The following is a 22,500-nucleotide window of genomic DNA, read 5'->3' on the forward strand; positions in this document are numbered from 1 at the left end:
TCTCAGACATGACAGCACAATTTCCTTATCTGTCACTTACACTAGGAGGCATGCCTCCTATGATCTCAGACATGACAGCACAATTTCCTTTCTGTTTTCTTCCTGATTTAGAATTATAGATACTATGTTGGGGAAGTTTCAACAGGGATAATTTCTTGAATTTGGAAATTTTTTCTGGATTCACTGTTTAACTGCCAGAGGTCTGGGATCAAACATGTTTCACTTAATGTTTGTTTCTATTGCTTCCCAATTTGTCAAAGAGTGGCTCTGATAACCTACATGCCCTGGCTTTCCCTAATTGATGTGAGGGTCTGTGGAGTTTGGCTGTGTTTCTGATATAATGGAGCTGGATATGTGTTCTGGGGCCCAAGTACTTGAGTGTTGCTGGAAAGAATCTCATAAAATGACAACACTCACATGCAAGGACTCATTTTCAACTAAAGAGTGATGGTCCCAGTGGCAGGTTGACTCCTCCTGTATCTCTTGATGATAATAAAATGTGGCCCTGGGGGAAGTGTTTCTGCTCTTCCTTACGTAAGCCTCGTTCAGCATGTCCCTTATGGAACCAGGCCAGGTTCTCCATGCTGGCAATCATAACATCAATACCTATTCTTGCTGATTTCCTAATATAATCCACCAAACACACCCTGACACGTCTGCCCACCCATGCTCTCGCCTCTGCCTGGTAAGATGGAGGAGAACGATGCAGGAGTATTCGGAGGCTGAGAGGTCGCTGCTCATATACAAGCCCCTTGAGTATGTTTTCTGACTCAGTCTCAGTCACCCTGCAGTCACTCTGATTGCTCATATTCCTCAGCAGTGCAAGGTGGGGAGCAGAGCTTCAGCTGCTACAAGAACAAATGACCTGTGGTGGCCGCTGGTCTCCAGAGATGGCTCCCATGATTCCTCTTCTCTCTGTAGGTTCATGATGCTTCTCCAAAAAAAATAAAAATGGACCTTACTTTCCCTCCCTTTGAATCTGGGATGGCCTCATAAGTGCTTTTACTATCCAGTGTCATAGAAGTGACATTTTGCAACTTCAGAGCCAATGCCTTAAGAATAGGAGTTTCCGCTTCCTCCAACTTAGAGGATTTGTTCTTGGGACACTCTGAGAGTCCAGCTGCCCTGATATAAAATACCCAAGCTACATGGAGAGGCCACACAGAGGAGAATGGAGGCTCCCTGATATACACTCTTAGCTGAGGTCCTGGCCAACAGCTACCGTCCATATCTAGGTACCTGAACGAACCATCTTGAATGTTGCAGCCCAATTGAGCCTTCAGGCATTTGTTACCCCAGCCAAAAATTGTATCAAAAGGACCACCCACACTAAGTCCAGACAACTCAGCTCACAGAATCAATAAAAATAATAAAATGGTTATTGTTTTAAGACACAAAGTTTTGGTGTGGTTTGTTGCCCAGTAGTAGATAACTAACACATTCTCCCTGTTGAGAAGTCTAAGAGGCTAGGATTCTTTCACAGAACTTTGCCTCATTAAGCTCCACGTAAATGTGTCTGGTCTTCAACTGGTCTTGAGTGTGTAAGATCAGATGATCAAGGGCTCACAGGCCCTGGGAAACAGAAGGGGCCACTAAATACTACTGATGTAACAGCTGCGGGTTTTGCTTCTGATTTGTTTTGTTTTATTTCTAATTTGGGATTACCTTTGAAAGAAGATTAAGGACAAGCAACATAAAAAATCTGAATTACTAAATCTTAGCTTTTGAAACCCCCCAAAAGATTGAAATAAATTAAACATTTTTTTCATAATGAAAAAAAAAAATGACTGATCAATCCCTGGTCTCAGTTCAAAGCCACAAAGAATTTAGCTCCAATAGGAGGAAAAGAAAACCCACTGTCCAGCTTCCTAGACCATAGCTCAGGCTCTGTCTCTTCAGCTTTTTGTGAGCATGCAGTAGGCAGGCACATTTTGTCTGCTCTATACACAAAATCTCAGCACAAAATCTCTCTGTACACAAAATCTGACCCTGTCTTGGGGCAGTGACTGTAAGACTCAGATGTAAGGAACATGATGTCTTTAGTAGGAAGAAGGAATGTAGTTGATGGTGAAAAAGGAGGCCCCAGAAATTCGATCCAAATAAAGCCAGCCCCAACCATCTGAATCATCCCAACTTAAGCATCAGACATGTGAATGAAGAACCCATTTTGGAAGGTCTTAGGTTAGCCATCGTACTAGATCCTACCTAGATTCCTAACTCCTAGAATCATGAGAAATAATTGTTTTAAATGTCAGATTTTAGCTACTAAGGAAAGGACAACAATTTTAAGCATTAGATAATGAAAGTATCCAGGTAACAATCCGAGCTGGCCTCTTGTTACTAGTTTCAACCCCCACACATCTGTTCAAGTTCAAGAACTTACTGGTCCAGACTCACTAGTGTCCACCCAAGTTGTGTTGTGTTCTGTGTACATGTCAGCCAAAACACAGGCAATGCTCATTTTGCACAAGGCTCTGCAGAGAACCCAGCAAAAATAGGCACTTAATAAAAGGCTTCAAGTCGACACTCACAGATAATATGATCATGAGTCACATCATCTATTACAGCCCAGGGAAGAGACCACTTTTCCCTTCTTAGTCACCTAATCATGCCAGCAGCATCAAGGCAACCACTTGCACGTCCTTTTAATGCCAAGGGCCTCTCACTGATAAACCTTGCTGAGGCAAAAATTCTCTTTTCATCCATGGGCTTTCTCAATTTGGAGCCTCTTTAGATCACATGCCTTTTGTTTTCTCCAAAGCCGACACACGGTGCTTCAGACTCCTACTTACATGGAAGGAGCTCAGTGTCAACTGAATGAAAAGTCGTATAAGTTTTGAAAATCCTTGTACTTGATCATCAGTGATGAAGGAGAACAGAATCTCGTGAACACCCAATAAAGGAATGAGGACAAGCGTTGATTTTGCCAATCTGTAAACGACAATCAAATAATGGTCACAAAGGCCATGTAGGGAATAGGCAACACATTCCACGCCCTTCTGTGCACGCCTGTATTGAAGCTCTTTTTGCATTGATAAATAGTTGATTTTCCAGTGGGTCTCTTTAACCACACATGTCATGCCTAAGGGCCACTGTGGTCTTGCTCATTATTGCATCACTGCACCTGACACATGACAGATGCTCGGGAAACATGAATTGAATGAATGAATGAATTCCTCCATGTAGGTTATCATTATCATTATCAGCTATAGAGACCTGCAGAGTTTAATGCTTTTCCTGATGGATAGATTTCCAGGTGAGTAGCTGCAACCCTGGGATGTTTCACCTACCAGGTCTGACACCTTTCCTGTTGCCTGGCTAGCAGGTACCTCTATCTCTTTCTCTACTCAGGACCGTTGACATCAGTACTTCCAACATCACCCTGGGAAGGGAGAAAAAGTAAACTGCCCAGGCATACTCTTAGTAGCAAATCCAGGTCTGGAAACGGGGCTTCTGCCTTAACCCCAAGGCCCTGAATATGCCACACGGGGCTTTGCGGTCAACATCACATTGCCCCTCAATCCTGGTGACAGCAAGGGAAGGAAATTAAAAACTGATCCTCCTCATAAAAGCGCCGCATGGAGGCTCACTGTTGTATACAGTCTACACACACAGAAACACAACATTCCTTGGTACCACCCACGTGTGAAGTACACAGCTGGGCCCCAAATGCTCCAAACTGTTGGTTCCCAAATGTGGCTATTAAAATTCCTTACAGAGCTTTCAAAAATATACATATATAGCTTCCTGGGCTCCAGTATCAACTCTCTGAATCCAAACTTCTGAAGGTTGTGTCCCAGTAATGTGGAATTTTTAAGGAACTCCCTACAGGATTTCAAGAAGCGAGCAGGTTTACAGACAACTGCTATTCACCTTTGAGCTACTTGATTTGCTAACTACATTAGCAAAGGTAACTCACATTCAGGGTACAAACAAAAGTACTGTCTTATATACATTGGAAAGAGGAGCTTAATTGTAATGACTTTTTTTTTTTTTTTTAGCACAAATAAGTTCTCATAAAAGGCCAGACTAGGAGGAGGTCCCCCCCACCAAATCTCAAGAAGTTAAAAGATAAAGACACAGAATAGCATCAGCAGTTTCTTATGGAAGGTTTAACGCTATGCGAGAGAAAGAGCTTACTATGGATTCTGGGCCTGTGAGAGCCATTCAAATGCAATATTGTCAGCGAAACAGACAAATGAAAAACTCAGAAAAACTCACCTTTGTGCCCTGAATACATCTAAAGCCAGCAAGAAGACAGCAGGAGCCACCACAAAGGAGGGACTGCACCTAGTCACATGGCTGTGTGACCATCAGGAGAGGCCAGTGAGGTGGAGTCACTTCTCTGGAGCTGAGTTCAGATCCAACCCACCCCCACGCCACCCACATGTGAGTCACTTCCCTAGACAGCACGAACGTGCTCCCAATGAGAGAGAGTATTTTTATTTTGTATTTCTGAAAAGTGTCTTTAAAGCTTTCTGGCTCAGGGGCTGCAAACTGGCAACACTCGTGGTATTTGACCTGCAGGAATATTTGCTCAGGCTGCAGAATGATTTTTGTTATTGGAGTTATCTTTAAATTATAAGGAGATTTCCATCAAAGATGTCTAGATTTTCAGCTTCTTTTGAAAAATGGGAGATCTGGCAACAATGGCCCTAAATTCTTACTCGGTAATCATTGGCCACAGCCAGGTGGTGGCAGACACTTTGGAGAAAAACTGTGATCTCCAGCCCCTACACAGCCTAAACTAATCGGGCGTGTTTCTTACTTGGCCCTTGCAATTGTTTGGATTTGTGAGCCTTGCTCTGGGTTACTTGGATTTTAAGGATACACACACATACTTACATGCACACTTGTGTCTGACCATTAACTTATTCTGGAGCCATGTTATGGCATTATGGTGTTTTAAAAGAAACATTTTATTTTGGAATAGTTTTAAATTTACAACAAAGTAGTCAAGGAGGTACAGAGAGTTCCCATGCATCCTTCACTTGGTTTCCCTGATTTTAATGTATTATGGCAGGTTTCTCAAAACTAAGAAACCGATATCAGTACATTACTAGTAACTAAAGTTCAGATCTATGGATTTAATGTCCTTTCCACATGCCTGGATCCCATACCGCATTTAGTATAGGACAGTTTTTTGGTTTTTTTTTTGAGACAGAGTTTTACTCTGTTGCCTTGGGTAGAGTGCCATAGTATCATAGCTCACAGCAACCCCAAACTCCTGGGCTCATGCAATTCTCTTGCCTCAGCCTCCTAAGTAGCTGGGACTACAGACATGTGCTACCACACTCAGCTGATTTTTCTACTTCTAGTAGAGACAGAGTCTCATTCTGGTGAGCTCAAGCAATCCACCAGCCTCAGCCTTCCAAAGTGCTAGGATTACAGATGTGAGCCACCACCGTATCTGGCCTAGTATGAGATGATTTTTAAAGAATAATCATCTTTTTATGAAGTTTTGGGCCATCCATCCTTCTGGATGGATATGAGAAGAGCTTCTCTACTCTTCACCTTATTTTAACTTCTCCTTAGACAAAGTACTATTTGTGTCCCTGCTCAGAAGCAAATTCATAAATAGTAATAGAAGTTTACTTGTATGGAATATGTTTATGCTTATTTTTATCCATAATTGTTAGTTTATTTAAATAGTTTTATTGCAGATATTTAACCATTCAACAAATATTTATGGAGCATCTACTCTGGGCACATGAGGCGTTGGAGTCAAAGGCACTAGTCGGGTGCAAGGAGAGTCCCTCGGCCTGGGTTCAAATCCCAGTGTCACCAAATATTAGCAGTATGATTGTGAGCAAATTAATTAACCTCTCTGTTAGTTTCCTCATCTGTAAAAAGAGAACTATACTAATAATACTATCTACTTTACAGGGCTGTCATAAGGATTAAACATATAACATGGGGTAAACTCTCAGAATAAATAGTATCTGACATGATAAATGATTAATCAATTTTAGTTTTTTTAAAGGAGCTATCCTTGTCCTTCAGTTGCTTACAACTTCCATGATTTTTGATCAATTTTACTTCCACATGTGCCATTTTTAGTCTTTAGTTGCTGATGGGTTTCAGAATACACCATCTTGGCATACTGAGTATTTTAAGCTGAAGGGGTTTAAGAAAACTGCAGAGGCAGGAAGATCTCTCTGACCTTCTCCCGCTCTCCTTCCCTAAAGCAGGTCATAAAACTGAGGAAGGATTTTCTAACCTTCTCCTGAAACAGGTCAGAAGACTCTCAGGTGAAAGGTGCCCTCCTTATATCTGGAGAGAAGGAATATTCTTATTTCTGAAGACACAGGGACACAGAAGAATCTGAACACACAGGCCTTGCTAAGTTCCCCCCAGTTTATCACCATTAGCTCACACTCCTTTTGCCCGGTGAAATTTCTCCAGGACTGTCCACCATCAAACCTAACATAAAATTACACAGATTTGACCACCTCTTGGGGTCTTCATTTTTTTCTAAAGGCTTCCATGTCACATAAACTCACGTAGTAAGTTTGTTTGCTTTTTCTCCTGTGGATCTGTCTTTGCCTGTTTGATTTTCAGACCCAGCCAGGAGCCCTACAGGGTCTGGGAAAACTTTTCCTCCCCTGCATCGCCCACCAAGGAGCCCTTTCCGAAAGGACTGGAGCTTAGCATGTGAAGAAATGACTGTCCTTTATAAATGCACTAGAGTTCCCTTCCTGTGTGTCACATGGAGTAACGACCATTTATCTAGGGGAAAGAGCCACTTCTGTCCTGGAAACCACAAGAATAGAGAACTCTGGTGGAGCTGAGGGTCTGCTTGGTCTCTGTCCCCATTCGAGGACATTGCCTGCCCTGTTCAGAGCCCTGAAGTTGTGCACCTCAGTTCTCTCCAAGCCAGACAGATGGGGCATTTACTGGTGTCCTGTGCTTGATGAGGGAAGCCCAAGGACAAGGGTGAGAACTCCGGAAAGTCTTTCTGCTCCTAGAAACTTGCCTCTTGGACTGAACATACTAGTGTTTCATCTAAACTTTCCTAAAATATCTTCCTGGAGGGGAGCCAGATGATGGTTACACTCTGAAAGTTCTCAAAATCTCTGAGAGCTGAAGGACACCTGTACCTACCAGAGTTTGGAAGAAATGCACTGGGCCCCATTGTCCCCTCTTCCTTACCCCATCAGAGGCCTTCAGAGGAAAATAAACACGGAGGGGGATGAGGAAGAGGAGCGGCCTTCCTGCACAGAAGAGAGCAGTGTAAGCTGAACAGCTGGGGGGTGCTGTGACCCATGGGAGTGACATTAGGCAGCCCTCCTAGGACTCGGAAACGAGGGGGGTTAGCACTGCTTACTGAGAGAAGAAGGGGCAAGTGAGTTCATAGATGCTGTAGAATTCACCAGCACAGGTAGTAAAATAAAGTGGCCTAGGTATCTCCTGAGAGACAGGTCCCTGCCTTTTGCTTATTCATAAGCACAAGCTAATCAACTGCCTTGTAGGCTGCATGGAGAAAGAGCAAGTGAACAGAAGACCACAGCCAAGCAAAATGAGGGGAAGAGCCGAGAAGAGGAAGTTCTCAGCACTTCCCACCCCAACCTGCAGAGGGCACATGGGCTCCTTCTCAACAGGTAGGTGGAGCTGTGGGTGAGGGGTGGTTCCTCAGTGCCCTCTCTGGCATCCTTCAACACCAGCAACTCTGCTTTCACCACACCATCAGCAAACAACGTTCTGGTGACCTCTTTGGCTTTCTTGGTGTTTCCATGTTGAGCATGTGGGCTTTAGAAAAGAATGCCTTCCTTCTACCCCCACCTTCCTAGATCTGAAACATGAACAATGGTCTAGTTTATACACATTAGCCTCTTGTGAACTCAGGTAGTGTCAGTCATCCCTCCAAAGTCTCAGCCACTTGGGAACAGAGATGGGTTCCCCAGCTGGTGGCAAACTCACCAAGACAAGGCATCTCGCCCTGGAAGGCCTTCAGATAGACATGGACCCAGGTTCCTCTTTCCAAGCTTTCTCCTTGTATAAGGGACAGGGAGGGGAGGAACAAAGGAGTTTCCAGGCAGATTGCCTGTGTCAAGCAGGGTGACTCTTACTCAGTCATCCTGAGTCACCATTCAGCCAGGAGGGTCTCCCCACTGTCTTGATTTACCCTTCCCTAGATCAATGGCTCCCGGCTGTGTGTGCATGCTCCAAGGCTGTGTAAGGAGATTTATTTGATATTTCAAGAAAATATAGCAGTAAAAGAGAACAGAAATTTTATGTATGTTAATGCATATCTATCTTTTTACATGTTCTATTTTGGGATATCTTAAAATGTATATTTGTTCATTAGACTATACACACCACACACACACTGTGAGGGACAAATTCAGATTTCTTACTGATAGAGATGCATGGTTAGAAAAGTTTGGAAACCACTACCTTGGATAACTCTACAGGGGACTATGGAAAAGACAATATGGAGGCTGCAGTGACATCTGTCATGGCCCGAGCAAGAAGGTCCATGTGTTATTTCATGATTGCATCAGATCCAGTGAAGCTCCACTCTGGCTGGGTATGCAAGTCCCCTGGGAGACTGTTAGAAGTCCATCCCACACTTACTGAGGCAGAATACCCAGTGGTGGGGTTCACAGGGTGTACTTGTGGCTGGATCTTAGGGGACATGTACAATGGAAAACTATTATGGGGCTTCCTGTGGGTCTGGGTATGGGACAGGCCCTAATGGTAGATTTGGGGGGCACAGAGCAGCAGGGTTTGGGCTCTGAGTCTCTCAGGATTCATCTGCTTCCTGCTTCTGGCCAGTTTCTAGGGTACCGTGGTTATTGAGATGACTGCCTTCCCTGAGTGGACCCAAACAGCCGGGGCTGGAGCAGGCCCTGGAACTCCATCCCCAGAGAGCAATGAGAGAGGCCAAGACTTGGGAAGGGGGCCAAGAAGGCTGCTCAGCCACTTGGAGTCTCGACTGCAGGCGCCGAGAGAGACAGTGTGGCTCCCTGGAGCCTAGGCCGGTTCCCCAGGGCTGGAGGTTTCTGCAAAATGTTTGGGCCAAAGCCCCGACTAGCGACTATAGTATATATCTGCCCAGTCCTGAACTGGGTGTTTACCCTTCTAGACCTCATGGAGGGAGGGTTTAGGAAGACAGGATTCAGGGTTTGAGTAGATTGAGCCACCCATATCTACACCCTCCTTGCAGCATCATAACAAGCAGGAAAAGGGGTGTGCAGTGACACTCCCCTTTTACACACCAGAAGGCAGGCCAAGGGGACCAAACTGCTTACCTAAGGTCAGTTAGTGAGTCTGGGGTCACAGCTAGCACCCTCTCTCCTGACTCCTGTTCCACAACATCCCAGTCCTTAGCAAAGTAAAATGTGCACTCCTCCAGGCAGGGCCCACATCGTATTTACCTTTTGTTCTGAGCACAGAGCTGGGTACATTATAGGCATTCATTACATGTTTGCCAGATAAATGCACAAACTCCTTTTCCAGCACCTGGGCCAGGCCTTAGAAAGGGTGAGAAACAGGGCTAGGGCCATGGTCCCCCACGCCCTCCTCCTCTGCCCTGGACTAGAAGGCTCACCCTTAGCACTGCTGTGTGGGTCACACTCCTCCACAGGTGCCCTGCTGAAGTACTCCGGCCACACGAAAAGTAAGGATAACTAGGAAAAGAGGGAGGGAGCCCCCTCACATTCAGGCTGTTACAGGAATGGAGACCTAATAAACACATGTGATCTGGTTTACTGTGAATGGGGACAGCTATCATTACAGAAAGAAGGGCAGTTGTAGCAAAGGCAAGTCACCAAGAAACTGACTGTGACTATGAAGAATGTATTTCCTTGGACTCTAAAAGTTTGTGGTCTCATTTCTTAAGGTCTCAAAAATACCCAAATACTCTCTTCTGGGTTATGAATAGGTCTTTCATTCTGTTGTTTCAAATCCTTCCCCAAAGAAGACAACTGCCAAACTTCCCTTCATATAAGACTTCCCTTTTCTTATTCTGAGGGGATTCTTAATGACTTCTTGGAGCAGGAACGTGTGTGCCCTTGACTGCTCACCACTTACTGCATTTTCCTGGGGTCAGAAGGTCCTCATCATTGCCAAAAGGCTCCCATGGTCCTCCGACACTCTTTTTTGGACGGGCTCTCCAAACATACCAATGAAACTTGCTCCCCACGTCCCAGAACATCAAGTTGTATAGCCAGAGGAGTCAAAATAACTTTGGACAATCTCAGGCCACTCACCTGTATTTATAATCTCTGAAGCACATTTGATGGGCTTTGAGCTTAGAAATGAGAAGCTTGAGAATTTTCAAGAAGATGAAGAAATTGACCTTGAAAAAAAAATAGATAGGGGTGAGTAAATAATGAACTCCATATCACTTAGGATATCAAGCACATTCTCGGCTTGATCAGCAGATCCTCATTTGTGTAAACCCGGGGTAATTTGGCAGTTAGCTGGTCAGGCAGTAAGGCATTAATGGTAATCTCCATTGTTCTGAAGGTCATCTGACCTGAGAGTCTAGAAGGGATGTTAGAAAGTCTTTCGTTTATTCTTCTGCCTCAGGGGGATGCATTACTAAAGTCATCTGAGAAGGGCAGATGGACATTTACATTATTATTATGTGTTATTATTATAATTATTGCTATTCACTGACATTTACTGACTACTTACTATGCCACGCTTTGGGCTAAGAACGTCTCATGCATTATTTTATTTAATCTTCTTAACTTAACCCCCGACCCCTTCAACTAGTTTATTTTTCCTTTTTTTGAGACACAGTCTTACTCTGTTGCCCTGGGTAGAGTGCCATAGCCTCATCCCTAGCTCACAGCAACCTCAAACTCCTAGGCACAAGTGATCCTCCTACCTCAGCCTCCCAACACCCTCCACAACACCCAGCTAATTTTTCTATTTTTGATGGAAATGGGGTCGTGCTCTTGCTTAGGCTGGTCTGGAACTCCTGAGCTCAAGTAGTCCTCCTGTCTCAGCCTCCTAGAGTTCTAGAATTACAGGTATGAGCCATTATGCCTGGCTCACAACTGCCATAATATAATGAGGAAAGAGAGGCAAGTATGATGAGGAGGTAAGTATGATTCCCCGGTTGCACACCTAGATAGCAACTGAGCTGATAATTAAGCCCAGATTGATATGATCATAGGCCTCCCTTCACCTAATCAGAATGCCACACTGCCTCTGTTCTGCAAAGATCTCCAGCCCTATCAATGTCTAACTTGAGGCTTCACTGCTGCCATGGAATTCACTGGACAGCACAGCTTCTCCACTCACTAGAATACTTTTCATGACATCACAGACTGGGAAAATCCAGTCCTTTATTATCAATTTCGGTAGAAATTTTAAAACATGCCTGAAAATTCCTTGACTCTTCTCCTTTCAAAAGGCAGAGCCTAACACCACTCACCTGTCTCTCCCCCTTTGAAGGTGAGCTAGATTTAGTTGCTTGGATCTAATGAAAGGAGTATGGTGGGAGTGATGCTACCTTCTGAGTTAGGTCCTCAAAAGGAGGGCTTCCACAGATGCACACTCTTCCTGTGATTGCTCACTCCAGGGGAAGCAAGTCACCATGTTGTGAGGACAATCATGCAGCCCATGGAGAGACTCACATGGGTGAACGGGGTCCTTCTGCCAACAAGCAGCACCATTTGCCAGCCACGTGTATGCCATCCCCAGAGATGCTCCTCTAGCCCCAGTCAAGCATCTTCAGCTGGCTGCAGCCCCTCACACACCTCTTGGAAGTGTTGAAAAGCAAGAGGTTGAATGTGGGTAGGGCTTGGAGGATGAGACATGAGAGTGGAGAGGGAGAGAGGACCAGCTCCTGCAGGCTGTGCTAAGTACAGAGTTTGGATTCACTTCTGAAAGCAGTGACCTGATCAGATTTGCACCCCTGCATTTCAGAAACATCATTACAGCTGCAATGTGGAGAATGGATTTGAGAGGGCAAGACTGGAGGAGGGGAAGCCAGTCAGGAGGTCATTTCAGAGTTCCTGGGGGAGAAAGACGGAGAGCAGCAGCCTGGTGCTTCAGCGACAGAGAGGACACGGCAGATTTGGAATGACGGAGTCCCAGTCAAACAATCTTTGTTCCTGGTTGGATGCAAGGTCAAAGATGCCCCCAGCATTTTGCAATAAATCTGAAGTGTGGCATTGCTCACAGAGGAAGGGAGCACCAGAGGAAGAAGAGAATGGGGTGGGCGTGGGGGCAGGGTGAGGGCTCCAGTGGCTTTGAACACAGGAGATGTCCCATGGCAGTTAGATGTTTGTGTCTGGATCTCAGCAGAGAGGCCCTAACCAGAGCATGAAGCCGCTGGAGTAGGCAAGGTTATCCAGGGAGACGATATAGACAGGGAGAGAGGGTTGAGAGAATCACACCGTAGCAAACGGAAAGGTGGAGGAAGCAGCGGGAGCAAAGGCAGAGAAGAAAGAGGAGCTATAGGGCAGGTGGGATGAACCCACGGAAGGGGCATCCTGGCAGCCCTCAAGAGAAAGAACTTCAAGAAGGGTTAAATGCTACCCAGAATTCAAGCAAAATAAGATGGTATCTAGCCACAGGGAGCTCAGTAAGAGAAGCTGCAGTGCAAGGTGAGAGCACAAGCCAGACTCCAAAGCTCTGTCTGGAAATGCAGGGCGAGGAGGAGAGACAGCACCAACAGCATCTAAGGGTTTGGCTGTGAAGGAAATTGGAGGGATAGAGCAGTAGTTGACAAGGGATACTCAATGAAGATAATGGTCTCTCCGCTATTTAAAAAAATTGTTTTTAGAGACAGATTCTTGCTCAGTCACCCAGGGTGGAGTGCAGTGGCTTGATCACAGCTCACTGCAGCCTCGAACTCCCAGGCTCAAGCAATCCTCCCATCTCAGCCTCCCAGTTAGCTGGGACTACAGGTACATACCACTGTGTCCAACTAACTTTTATTTTATTTTTTGTAGAGACAAACTCTTCCTATGTTGCCCAGGTTGGTCTTGAGCTCCTAAGCTCAGTGTTCCTCCTGCCTCAGCCTCCCAAAGTGCTGGGATTATAGGTGTGAGTCACTGCACTTTTTTATTTATAAAAGCTCCACACTTTTATTTGCAGGACTGAAAAAGGTCTTGGGTTGCAATTGTTTTTAAGATTGAAAAGACCTAAAAATGCAACTATGCAATTGAGAAAGAGTTGAAAGAGATGGTGATCAGGTGACAATTAAAGGAATAAAGTCTCTAGAGATATTGAGCCAGTGCAATACTTATGTTCCTGTCCAGAAATCCTTTAGCTGTATGTTGAAACACAAGCCATAGAATCCAGTATGTACCTGCTATTACTGACTTTATTGGCCTCAGGAGAATCAAAACTGAATGCCAAAAGTCTAGTTTCAGGGGAGAAGTTATTTATCCAATCTGTAAACCAACAGGAATGATGGAGATTCCCAGCCAAAGAATATTTAGTAACAGAAAATTTAAATACAAACTAAATGTAACCAAGTAATTTATCCCTTTTAATGTGATATCTGCTTTTCATCACAAAGAGAAAACTCTGTGTCCCTGGCTTAGTTATTTGTTGAACACAAGCATTTTTCTTACAAAGTAAGCTTAACAGGGGAAAGGCACATATTTCAACTAAATTAATTTTAACTAAAACTATCTCCTAGGAAATGAAAGCTTGTAATGAGATGAGAGGCATGTTGATTTGCTGTGCTTTAGTGTCTCCCAGAGACCATACAAGAGAAAATGGGCATGAACCCATGAAAATGGGCCATATAGAAGAAGTGCTTCCTCACTGCCCTGGGATGAAACACCAGCCTGGGTTACCATGGAGCCTCTGTTCAGCTGAGCTCGAGAATAGAAGAGTCAGTGATCACATTTAGAAAGTGCTGTTCTTCATTTATACACAAGCAGGAAGGGGGCTGAATGAAGAAATTTCTCAGGACCCCAGCCAACTTTTCTAGGATTCTGCGACCAGATGGGAGGCACTTACACCCTAAATGTATGAGGCTCCCTTCCAGGTTCTAGAGAGTACAGATGCATTCTCAGATGTCTTTGTGACATTCATTTAGCACCCCAGCTTATGTGCACAGTTCTGTGCCTATAGGATGGCAAAGGTAATTGCTAGCATGGCAAGAGCTCAGGGGTAGGCAACATCTACCTTAAACTCTTCCGTCAACCCCAAAGTCCTTCCTCCTCAGGCTTGCTGTGTGGACTAAAATGCCCACTCCAAGAGCTTCTTCTTAGGGTCAGAACACTCCCTTCCCAAGAGCCCTGCTGAAATGCATTGTCCCATAGAAGGTAAGAAATGACTAGAAAAGGAGGGAACCCTTTCTCTCACTCATCCATTTATTTTTACAACAATGAAGACTTTTATAATTTCTTCTGATCTGATTTACTTTCACCACGTAAGGCAGATGTTGGGGTGCAGCAAACATAAATTGTGAGGGGGTGAGAAACTCAGAATAAAGGGAAATTCCAATTTAACCTTTAAGAAGAGGAGAAAATGGAAAATGAAGAGATGTCTTGGGAAATTTGGAGCAGCAGATAGCCCCTGAATTCCTGGGAGGGCAGAGGACCTGAAGAGGAGAAGGCTAGTCTGAAGACTAATTTCACCAGTTTCTGCAGCTATTAGAAAAGATTTAACAAAAACAAATGAAGGCTTTTGACTTTATGACTTTGTAAATTCAACAGATGGTTCATTCAATTTGTTAGCTCAAAAAAACCATTCAACTGGGTGTTCAATCTGGTCAATCTGTTATCTGAAGAAGCACTATATGAATAGATGACCTTGCACAATATAAGACTGTCCTTGAAAAGGACTAATCAAGACTTTACTGATATTCTATTACAGGCAGGAAGACTAGGATATAAGAATATACCATGTTCCAATATGATTCAACTCTAAATGTATACCCATTATGGGGGTAACAGGTCAATTTAAGTGGTGAAGTCTTATACAAATGAAGAAGTGGGAATTCTCCCACTTCTTTGCCTAATGAAAGACCCAAAGAGCATCTGGATTCTTTAGGTTGTCACATTATGGTTATCTGTGAAACACAGAAAATCTTGCACTAATAGAACAGCCAATAAAGTCTGCTGATGTATCTGGAAATCCAGTAAGACATGCATTCACACCAACCCACACACTGATCAGTAAATGCAGACCTAGCCTAGGAACCATAGGAGCAATCTGACTGTGATAACTGGGAGCTCATCAGGGAGCCTGAATCTGGGATGGGAGACTCTCCTTGGTCCCAAAGCTCTGATCACCATGGACAGTTGGGTTTTATACAGAAGCTTCTGCTCTGTGTCCTCAGAACTAAGGCTCAGGCTCAAATTTGGCCAACATGAAAGAAAACTGTTAAGTATTCCAAAATGCCAAATCCTACCAGTTCAATTTTGATTATCACGTTACTTTTGGGTTCTTCAGTTTAAATGGATATACGTGGGAAGTCCAATAATTTTTTTTCCTTAACAGAAACATTTGATTTTTTGCTATGTCACAATCTAGTGCTATGGGGGAAGTTCTGCTCCATGTAGTCATTCAGGAATCCAGGCTCCTTCCATGTTATGGTTTAAGGAATTATCTTTTGGAGTTGGGATTACATATATTCAGATTGGTGAAAAACTACAAAATGCTGTTAAATGACCAAATATGAAGGTAAATATTGATTCAGTTATAGTCTGATGAATCTCAGAATGCTAACTGTGAAACTCTGAATTTCCCACGGATAGAAATTCTGAAAGAAACTACCACAAAGCCAAGCACAGAGAAGGTACTCAATGAATGCTGAATGAAGGTAAATGAGATAAATGAGATTCCAGTGCTAAGGAAGCTCTACATGGCAGAAGTTTTGATTCCATCAGTCTGGGTGGAGTCCAGGCTAGGTATTTTAAATACCCCCAAGTTGTTCTAATGCATAGCTACTGTCTAGCTCAGAGTTTCTCAACCTCAGTACTACTGATATTTGAGGAAGGTTCTAGGGTCTGTTCTGTGCACTGTAGGATCTTGAGCAACATCCCTGCCCTGTGTCCCTTAGATGCCAGTAGCAACACTCTACACCCCTCCCCCATACCAACCTCCAATTTGTAACAATTAAAAATGTCTTCAGACACAGACAAATATCTCAAGGGGGCAGATTAACCTTTGTTTGAAAACCACTAGTCTAGTCCAACACTGATTCAACAGATGAGGAAACAGAAGCCCAGAAAGGTCAACTCCCATGGCTAAAGGACTTATCACAGGTCAGTCATGGAGTCCAGGTTCTAGATTCCTGGCCATGCTCCTCCCAGTTCACTGGATGGCCTTTCTTTTCCCTTTTATAAGCCTAGTAGGACACATGAATTCCATTGTCCTAGGAACCCTGAAACTAGTGTCCAGAGTCATAAAATCCAAGAGCTATGCAGGTTGGGAAGGTTTTGTGTGTTTTGAAACACAGAAAAGCTTTCACTAATAGAGCAGCTGATAGATTCAGAATAAATTCTCCTCTTGGAAACAAAAGCCTTTCTCTGTGGTTCATGTCAGTGTTTTACTGGTTTATGGCTAAATATTCTCCATTGTGATCAAGGGAAACTTCTTCCATTTCTATTCAAGCCCCATTTCCTCTTGTCCAAGCCCCTGTAGATGCAGACAACAGTTTAGCAACACCCTATCTGAGGCTCAGCGCCTGTGGCTCAAGCAGCTAAGGCACCAGCCCCATACACCTGAGCTGGTGGACTCGAATCTAGCCTGGGCCCGCCAGGCTGTAACAAAAAATAGCTGGGTGTTGTGGCGGGTGCCTGTAGTCCCAGCTACTTGGGAGGCGGAGGCAAGAGAATCACTTGAGCCCAGAAGTTGGAGGTTGCTGTGAGCTGTGATCCCACAGGACTCTAGTGATGGTGACAACGTGAGGCTCTGTAAAAAAAAAAGCCACCCTGTCTGAGACCTTCCCAGGAAGACTGTGAAATGTTCCCTTCTAGTCACACTAGTTGACTTTCTTTAATTAGAAGCATTGAAGGGTTAATAAAGGGCTCGATCTCCAGGGAGAAAGAAAATTCACCAGGAAGATGTGAGGCCATCAGATGGGCATTCCAGACAGAAGGACAGCATGTTTACAGGCAGGGGAGGAGAGATAAGCCATGGCAGCCTTGGAGAACTTTGAATTTCTCCATGTAAGTAGAGTTAGGGTGCTTGTGGTTGGATGAATTGACAGAGAATGATAATCCTTATCACACTAAGGATAATCAATAATAACTCATCAAAGAGTCACAAATAGAAGAGAGACAAAACCAAATATTACTCCAAACAGATGACTCTGGCTGCAACAGGACAATGGATTTCCAGAGACAAGAATAAAGGAACAGAGACCAAATAGGAGGCTTTAGCAGAGGCATGCAGAAGAAATCCCAAGGGGCAAAGTAAAAATAGTGATCATGGGAGTGAGGAAAAGGAGATGGCTTTAGAGAAAGAACTGATAAGACTTGAAGTCTAATGGATGTTGTGGGGAAGAAGAGGGTAAACGCTAGAAGGATACCAAGCTTTCCAGCTTGGGTGTCTGGGTAGGTGAATGTTAGAGTCATTTGTCAGATGGGGTGAGCAGGAGGAAGGGAGGACTCTGTGGGAAGGGGAGGGGTCCACTACCAGCTAAGGTGGCTGTGGCCCTGCTGGTGGAGACAACCATAACTAGAGTTGTACAAGCAGCAGTATGGAAAGGTCACTTTACCAAGGTGAGAAGAAAGAGCACATTCTTTTGTCACAGGAGAGAATGTCACTCTGGGAACTGTGAAGCACCAAGAGAAACCAGCATTCAGGTCATCAGCCCTGGAAGGCCAAAGTGTCAAGGTCCAGAACAGTAGTTCCAGTTTTGAGTGCTCATTAGAAGTATATGAGAGTTTTTAAAACTAAAAGTTCTTGGGCCCCAACCTCAGAATTTCTGCCATCATTGGTCTGGGGCATGCGCCACCATGGTGTTTCTAATGTGCATCCAATATTCAGGACCACAAGTGTAGACAAAGAGCTTCATAAACGTTAATGAGCACACAAAGTCTAGGGATTCTGATTCAGCAGGTTTTGAGACTAGGGTCTGAGAACCTGAATTTGTAATAAGTGCTCAGGTGATGCTGGTGGCCCTGGTCCTTGAATAGCAAGGCTGTAGTAACATGCTTTTCACCCCTGGCTGCATGTTAGCAGCCCCAGGCCACTTGAGGGTATGACCAGTTGATGTTTGACTCAAAACTTGAAAGTTGTGGAATGGGTCACCTGGTGGATCAGATGGCAGAGGGAAGGAGTACTAAGGTATTGCAGTGGGAGGGCCTGCAGCACAGGGGCCAGAAATAATAGACATTTTCTGAACAACAGCACAATGTTATGGTGGTAGGTGGCCACTGCCACCCAGCCAGGCTCTTTGAGCTGACATCTAGCTCTTAGATACTGGTTCTACGACTTTAGGAAAGTAATTTCTCATCATCTCACTATGCTTGCCAATAAGATAAACACAAGAATAGCACCTACCTCATAGTTTGGTTGGGAAGATTAAATGAGCTCATACACACAAAAGACTTAGAAATGGATCTGGTATATAGGAGGTGCTCAATAAAGGCTACAGGACATGGTGGAGGTGCCAGGCAGAGGGTAGGTGATGAGACCCTAGCTGGGCAGTGTGGCTGGAGAGAGGAGGATTGTGGAGAGATGGAGGCAGAGCTCACCATGCCCTGTGTGGGTAGGTGTGCTCAGAAACCATTTGGAACATTTGATTTCAGCTATGTCTCCAGTAACTGGGGCATACAGGTCACCTTCTAGGCTAGATGTGATGCAGCCCCCAGGATTGAGGGCCTCTTCACACTCTTCATCTTCCTGACATTTCTGTGAATATTTTTCTCTCTAGGTCACACCAATGTCTGAAGAGACATTTTCCTCCTATTATTGACAATTTTTTTTTTGAGACAGAGCCTCAAGCTATCCCCCTAGGTAGAGTGCTGTGGCATCACAGCTCACAGCAACCTCCAACTCCTGGGCTCAAGTGAGTCTCCTGCCTCTGCCTCCCAAGTAGCTGGGACCACAGGTGCCCACCACAACACCTGGCTATTTTTTGTTTGCAGCCATTGTTGTTTGGCTGGCCTGGGCTGGATTTGAACCTGCCACCTTAGGTGTATGTGGCTGGCACCTTAGCCACTTGAGCCACAGGTGCCGAGCCTATTATTGACAAATATTGACAGACTTCTATAATCACACCACCACAGACACCAGATGGTTTACATGAAATGCCAAAAAATGATCCAATAGCCCTTTAGAAAAGAGGATGGGCAGAATACAGAACATGGTGCCTGGCACCTGGTGGAACCCTGGAGAAGGTGGCACTGTGTCTAGACAAGAAGACTTTCTGCCTTCTTCCAAGATCTTGCTAACTTGTCCTGTTTACTAACTCCCTGCTCCTTTCCTCAAGTTTCTTTGACAGATTTCATTCTCACACTCTCTCATTGAAAGGGGATTTTTGGTTCTAGATTGGACATCCTTCCCCATCCCAAATACTCTTGGCACAACAATGAAAGGCCCTTCCTCCCTAAGGTTTCAGAGTGGCATCTATGTCTTGATCCAAGCCCCATAACTGTTTTGGTTAATAGCGACTGTATCTTTTCTTCCTCTAAAAGAAGTTCCATTAGGCTCTTCCTCCCTCCTGCTAAAGGTATTAAGACATTAGTCCTGAGGCAAGATGGCCGACTGGAGCCAGCTTTCACAGAGGCTTCCATCCCGAAGGAGAGTTAAAGGACAGAAGTTTAGCAAGTAAGCTGATGGTTTGGAGCTGAGCCAAGAGAGAAGGCTGAAGAATGCACATCAACCCTGCTGAGGCAAGCTGCGACCCCAAGGATACAAACAATAGATACAAAATCCATCGCCAAGTGATGGAAGTTCCCTCCCCCATGAGAACGGCTCACAGTATACTTTCAACAAACAAGTGAGCAGAGTTCAAATGTCCTCCCATTTTATCCCACAGGAAAGACCGTCTAAAAACTGGACCTTTTTCCTCTACTAGGGTGCCATGGGACTCTTTTGCCAGGCATAAAACTGTATAAAACTGTATATATTTTCTACCTGCAATTCTGAACTCCCAGCACTCCCCTCCACTCTCACCCCGAGGTCTGGAAGCCTGTTCCCCATGGAGTCCAGATGCCTGGGCATTTTCTTGAGAGATGTGGACAGGGTGTGGACTGTTGCAGGGATGTGCTGAATCTGTGACACAGGGGTAAGGAGAAAATGGTGGACTGAAGGAACCGTATGGGAAAAGGAGAGGCAGTGCCCCCCCAGCACAGAGCAACAGCAACAGCAGCAGGAACAGTAGGGATCACATCCCTGGGGATATTTTGGAAGGAAACTCCCTATCTCTCTGGGCAACCAGAGAAAGCTGGGCATCTTCTCCAGTGGCAGACACTGATGGAATAGATCTGGGATGGTAATGCAGGCCCAGTGAACAAAGGATATGCCTGAGGTGGTACAGGGTAACTTAATTGCTAGTATTTCTCCACAGCTGAGACTTCAACCTAGAGTAACTGATTCACTAGGGAGGACAGAGACCAGCCTAAAACAAGACAGAGCCACTTAGCCCCACCACACCAAGTAAGTTCCCAGTGTCTCAGGCCATAGCACTGTATGGGTCCTTTGCAAAGCTCTAGGGGAAAAGGTATAGACACCAGTCCCAGCTCTTGGGCAAAGGGCTGGTTAATCACTACTCCAGGATCCCCCCCCCAAACCAATTTCACCTTATCTGCTTATCTAGCCAAAAGCTGTAAAATAATCATGAGGTGGAATCAGCAGGAAAACTCTAGTAACATGAATAACCAGAGTAGATCAACTCCCCCAAGGAACGATATGGCAGACACAACTGAAGATTCCATTCCTAAACAAATGGCTGAGATGTCAGAAATTGAATTCAGAATTTGGATTGCAAATAAGATTAATGGAATGGAGGCAAAGTTGGAATTAGAAATTCAAGAAGGGTTTCAAAAGTTGTCTCAAGAATTCAATGAATTCAAAAACAAACTCACCAAAGATTTTGACAAATTGAGACAAGAATTTGCAGCCCTCAAAGATCTGAGAAATACAGTAGAATCCTCCAGGAACAGAATGGAGCAAGCAGAAGAAAGGATTTCTGACATTGAAGACAAAGCTTTTGAATGCTCCCAAACTCTCAAAGAGGAAGAGAAATGGAGAGCAAAAACAGATCATTCTCTAAATTCTCTAAGAAAGCTCTGGGATAATTTGAAAAAAACTAATATTCGCCTTATAGGAATCCCTGAAGGCAATGAAGTTACTTCACAAGGCACAGAAGCTCTTCTTCATGAGATTATGAAGGAGAACTTTCCAGTCATGCCAAGAGACTCTAAAATTCAGATAGCAGACAGTATCAGAACCCTAGCACAGTTCAACCTGAATAAGACAACCCCCAGATACATCATAATTAACTTCACTAAATTAATATGAAGGAGAAAATTCTGAAAGCATGCAGACATAGGAAAACCATAACCTACAAGGGGAAGAATATTAGAATGACTGCAGATCTCTCTGCTGAAACCTTTCAAGCTAGAAGAGGGTGGTCATTGTTTAATCTCCTAAAAAAAAAAAAACAACTTTCAACCCAGGATCCTGTATCCAGCAAAACTGAGTTTCATTTATGATGGAGAAATTAAATACTTTAATGACATTCACATGTTGAAGAAATTTGCCATAACTAAACCAGCTCTCCAGGATATTCTCAGACCTATCCTCCATAATGACCAATGCAATCCTCCACCACAAAAGTAAACTTACTCAGAAACTTCTGGTCAAATTCCAACTTCCACAGTGGCAAAAGGATTAAAAATGTCCCCTGGACTTTTGAAAAACTCGATACCTAAAATTCTACCAGGATTATCAACATTCTCAATTAATGTGAATGGCTTAAATTGTCCTCTAAAGAGGCACAGATTAGCTGACTGGATACAAAAACTCAGGCCAGATATCTGCTGCATACAAGAATTTCATCTTATCTTTTTTTTGTTTGTTTGTTTTTTTATTGAATGATAACTGTGTACATTGAGCACTTTGGGGGTACATAGCCTTCATGTAACTTTCTTAGTTATTGTGTTAAAACATTCATATTCTACTCATAAAAAGATTCACTTGTACCCTTGTAAGATGATCGATCCATAGAAGTGAACCCTCGAATCCCTTTCCCTCCCCCCTTTCCCCCTCCCTCCCCACTCCCCGTATCCTTAGGTTGTTATTAGGTTATAGCTTTCATATAAAAAGGTTTAAATTAATTTCATAATAGGTGTGTGTACATTGGATACTTTTTCTTCCATTCCTGTGAAACTTTGCTAAGAAGAACATTTTCCAGCTCCATCCATGTGAACATAAAGGACATAAAGTCTCCATCTTTCTTTATGGCTGCATAGTATCCCATGGTGTACATATACCACAGTTTGTTGATCCATTCGTGGATCGACGGGCACTTGGGCTTCTTCTATGACCTGGCAATTATGAATTGGGCTGCAATAAACATTCTGATACAAATATCTTTGTTGTAATGCGATTTTTGGT

The 22,500-nt window shown here is 44.1% G+C and overlaps 1 protein-coding gene across 1 annotated transcript in view; it reads right to left on the reverse strand.

Annotated features, from left to right (window-relative positions):
• GLP2R (glucagon like peptide 2 receptor) overlaps positions 1-22,500 on the reverse strand; it is an 82,243-nt gene that overhangs the window by 3,328 nt on the left and 56,415 nt on the right. Inside the window, exons 10-11 of the mRNA XM_003791093.2 lie at positions 10,215-10,303; positions 2,793-2,931 (exon numbers count right to left, since the gene is read on the reverse strand). Coding sequence (XP_003791141.1) covers positions 2,793-2,931; positions 10,215-10,303 — 228 coding nt within the window. The remainder of the gene's footprint in view (positions 1-2,792; positions 2,932-10,214; positions 10,304-22,500) is intronic.

The sequence above is a fragment of the Otolemur garnettii genome, unplaced genomic scaffold (genome assembly GCF_000181295.1).
Source record: "Otolemur garnettii isolate 467f Iridium unplaced genomic scaffold, OtoGar3 scaffold00046, whole genome shotgun sequence".
Classification (NCBI taxonomy): domain Eukaryota; kingdom Metazoa; phylum Chordata; class Mammalia; order Primates; family Galagidae; genus Otolemur; species Otolemur garnettii.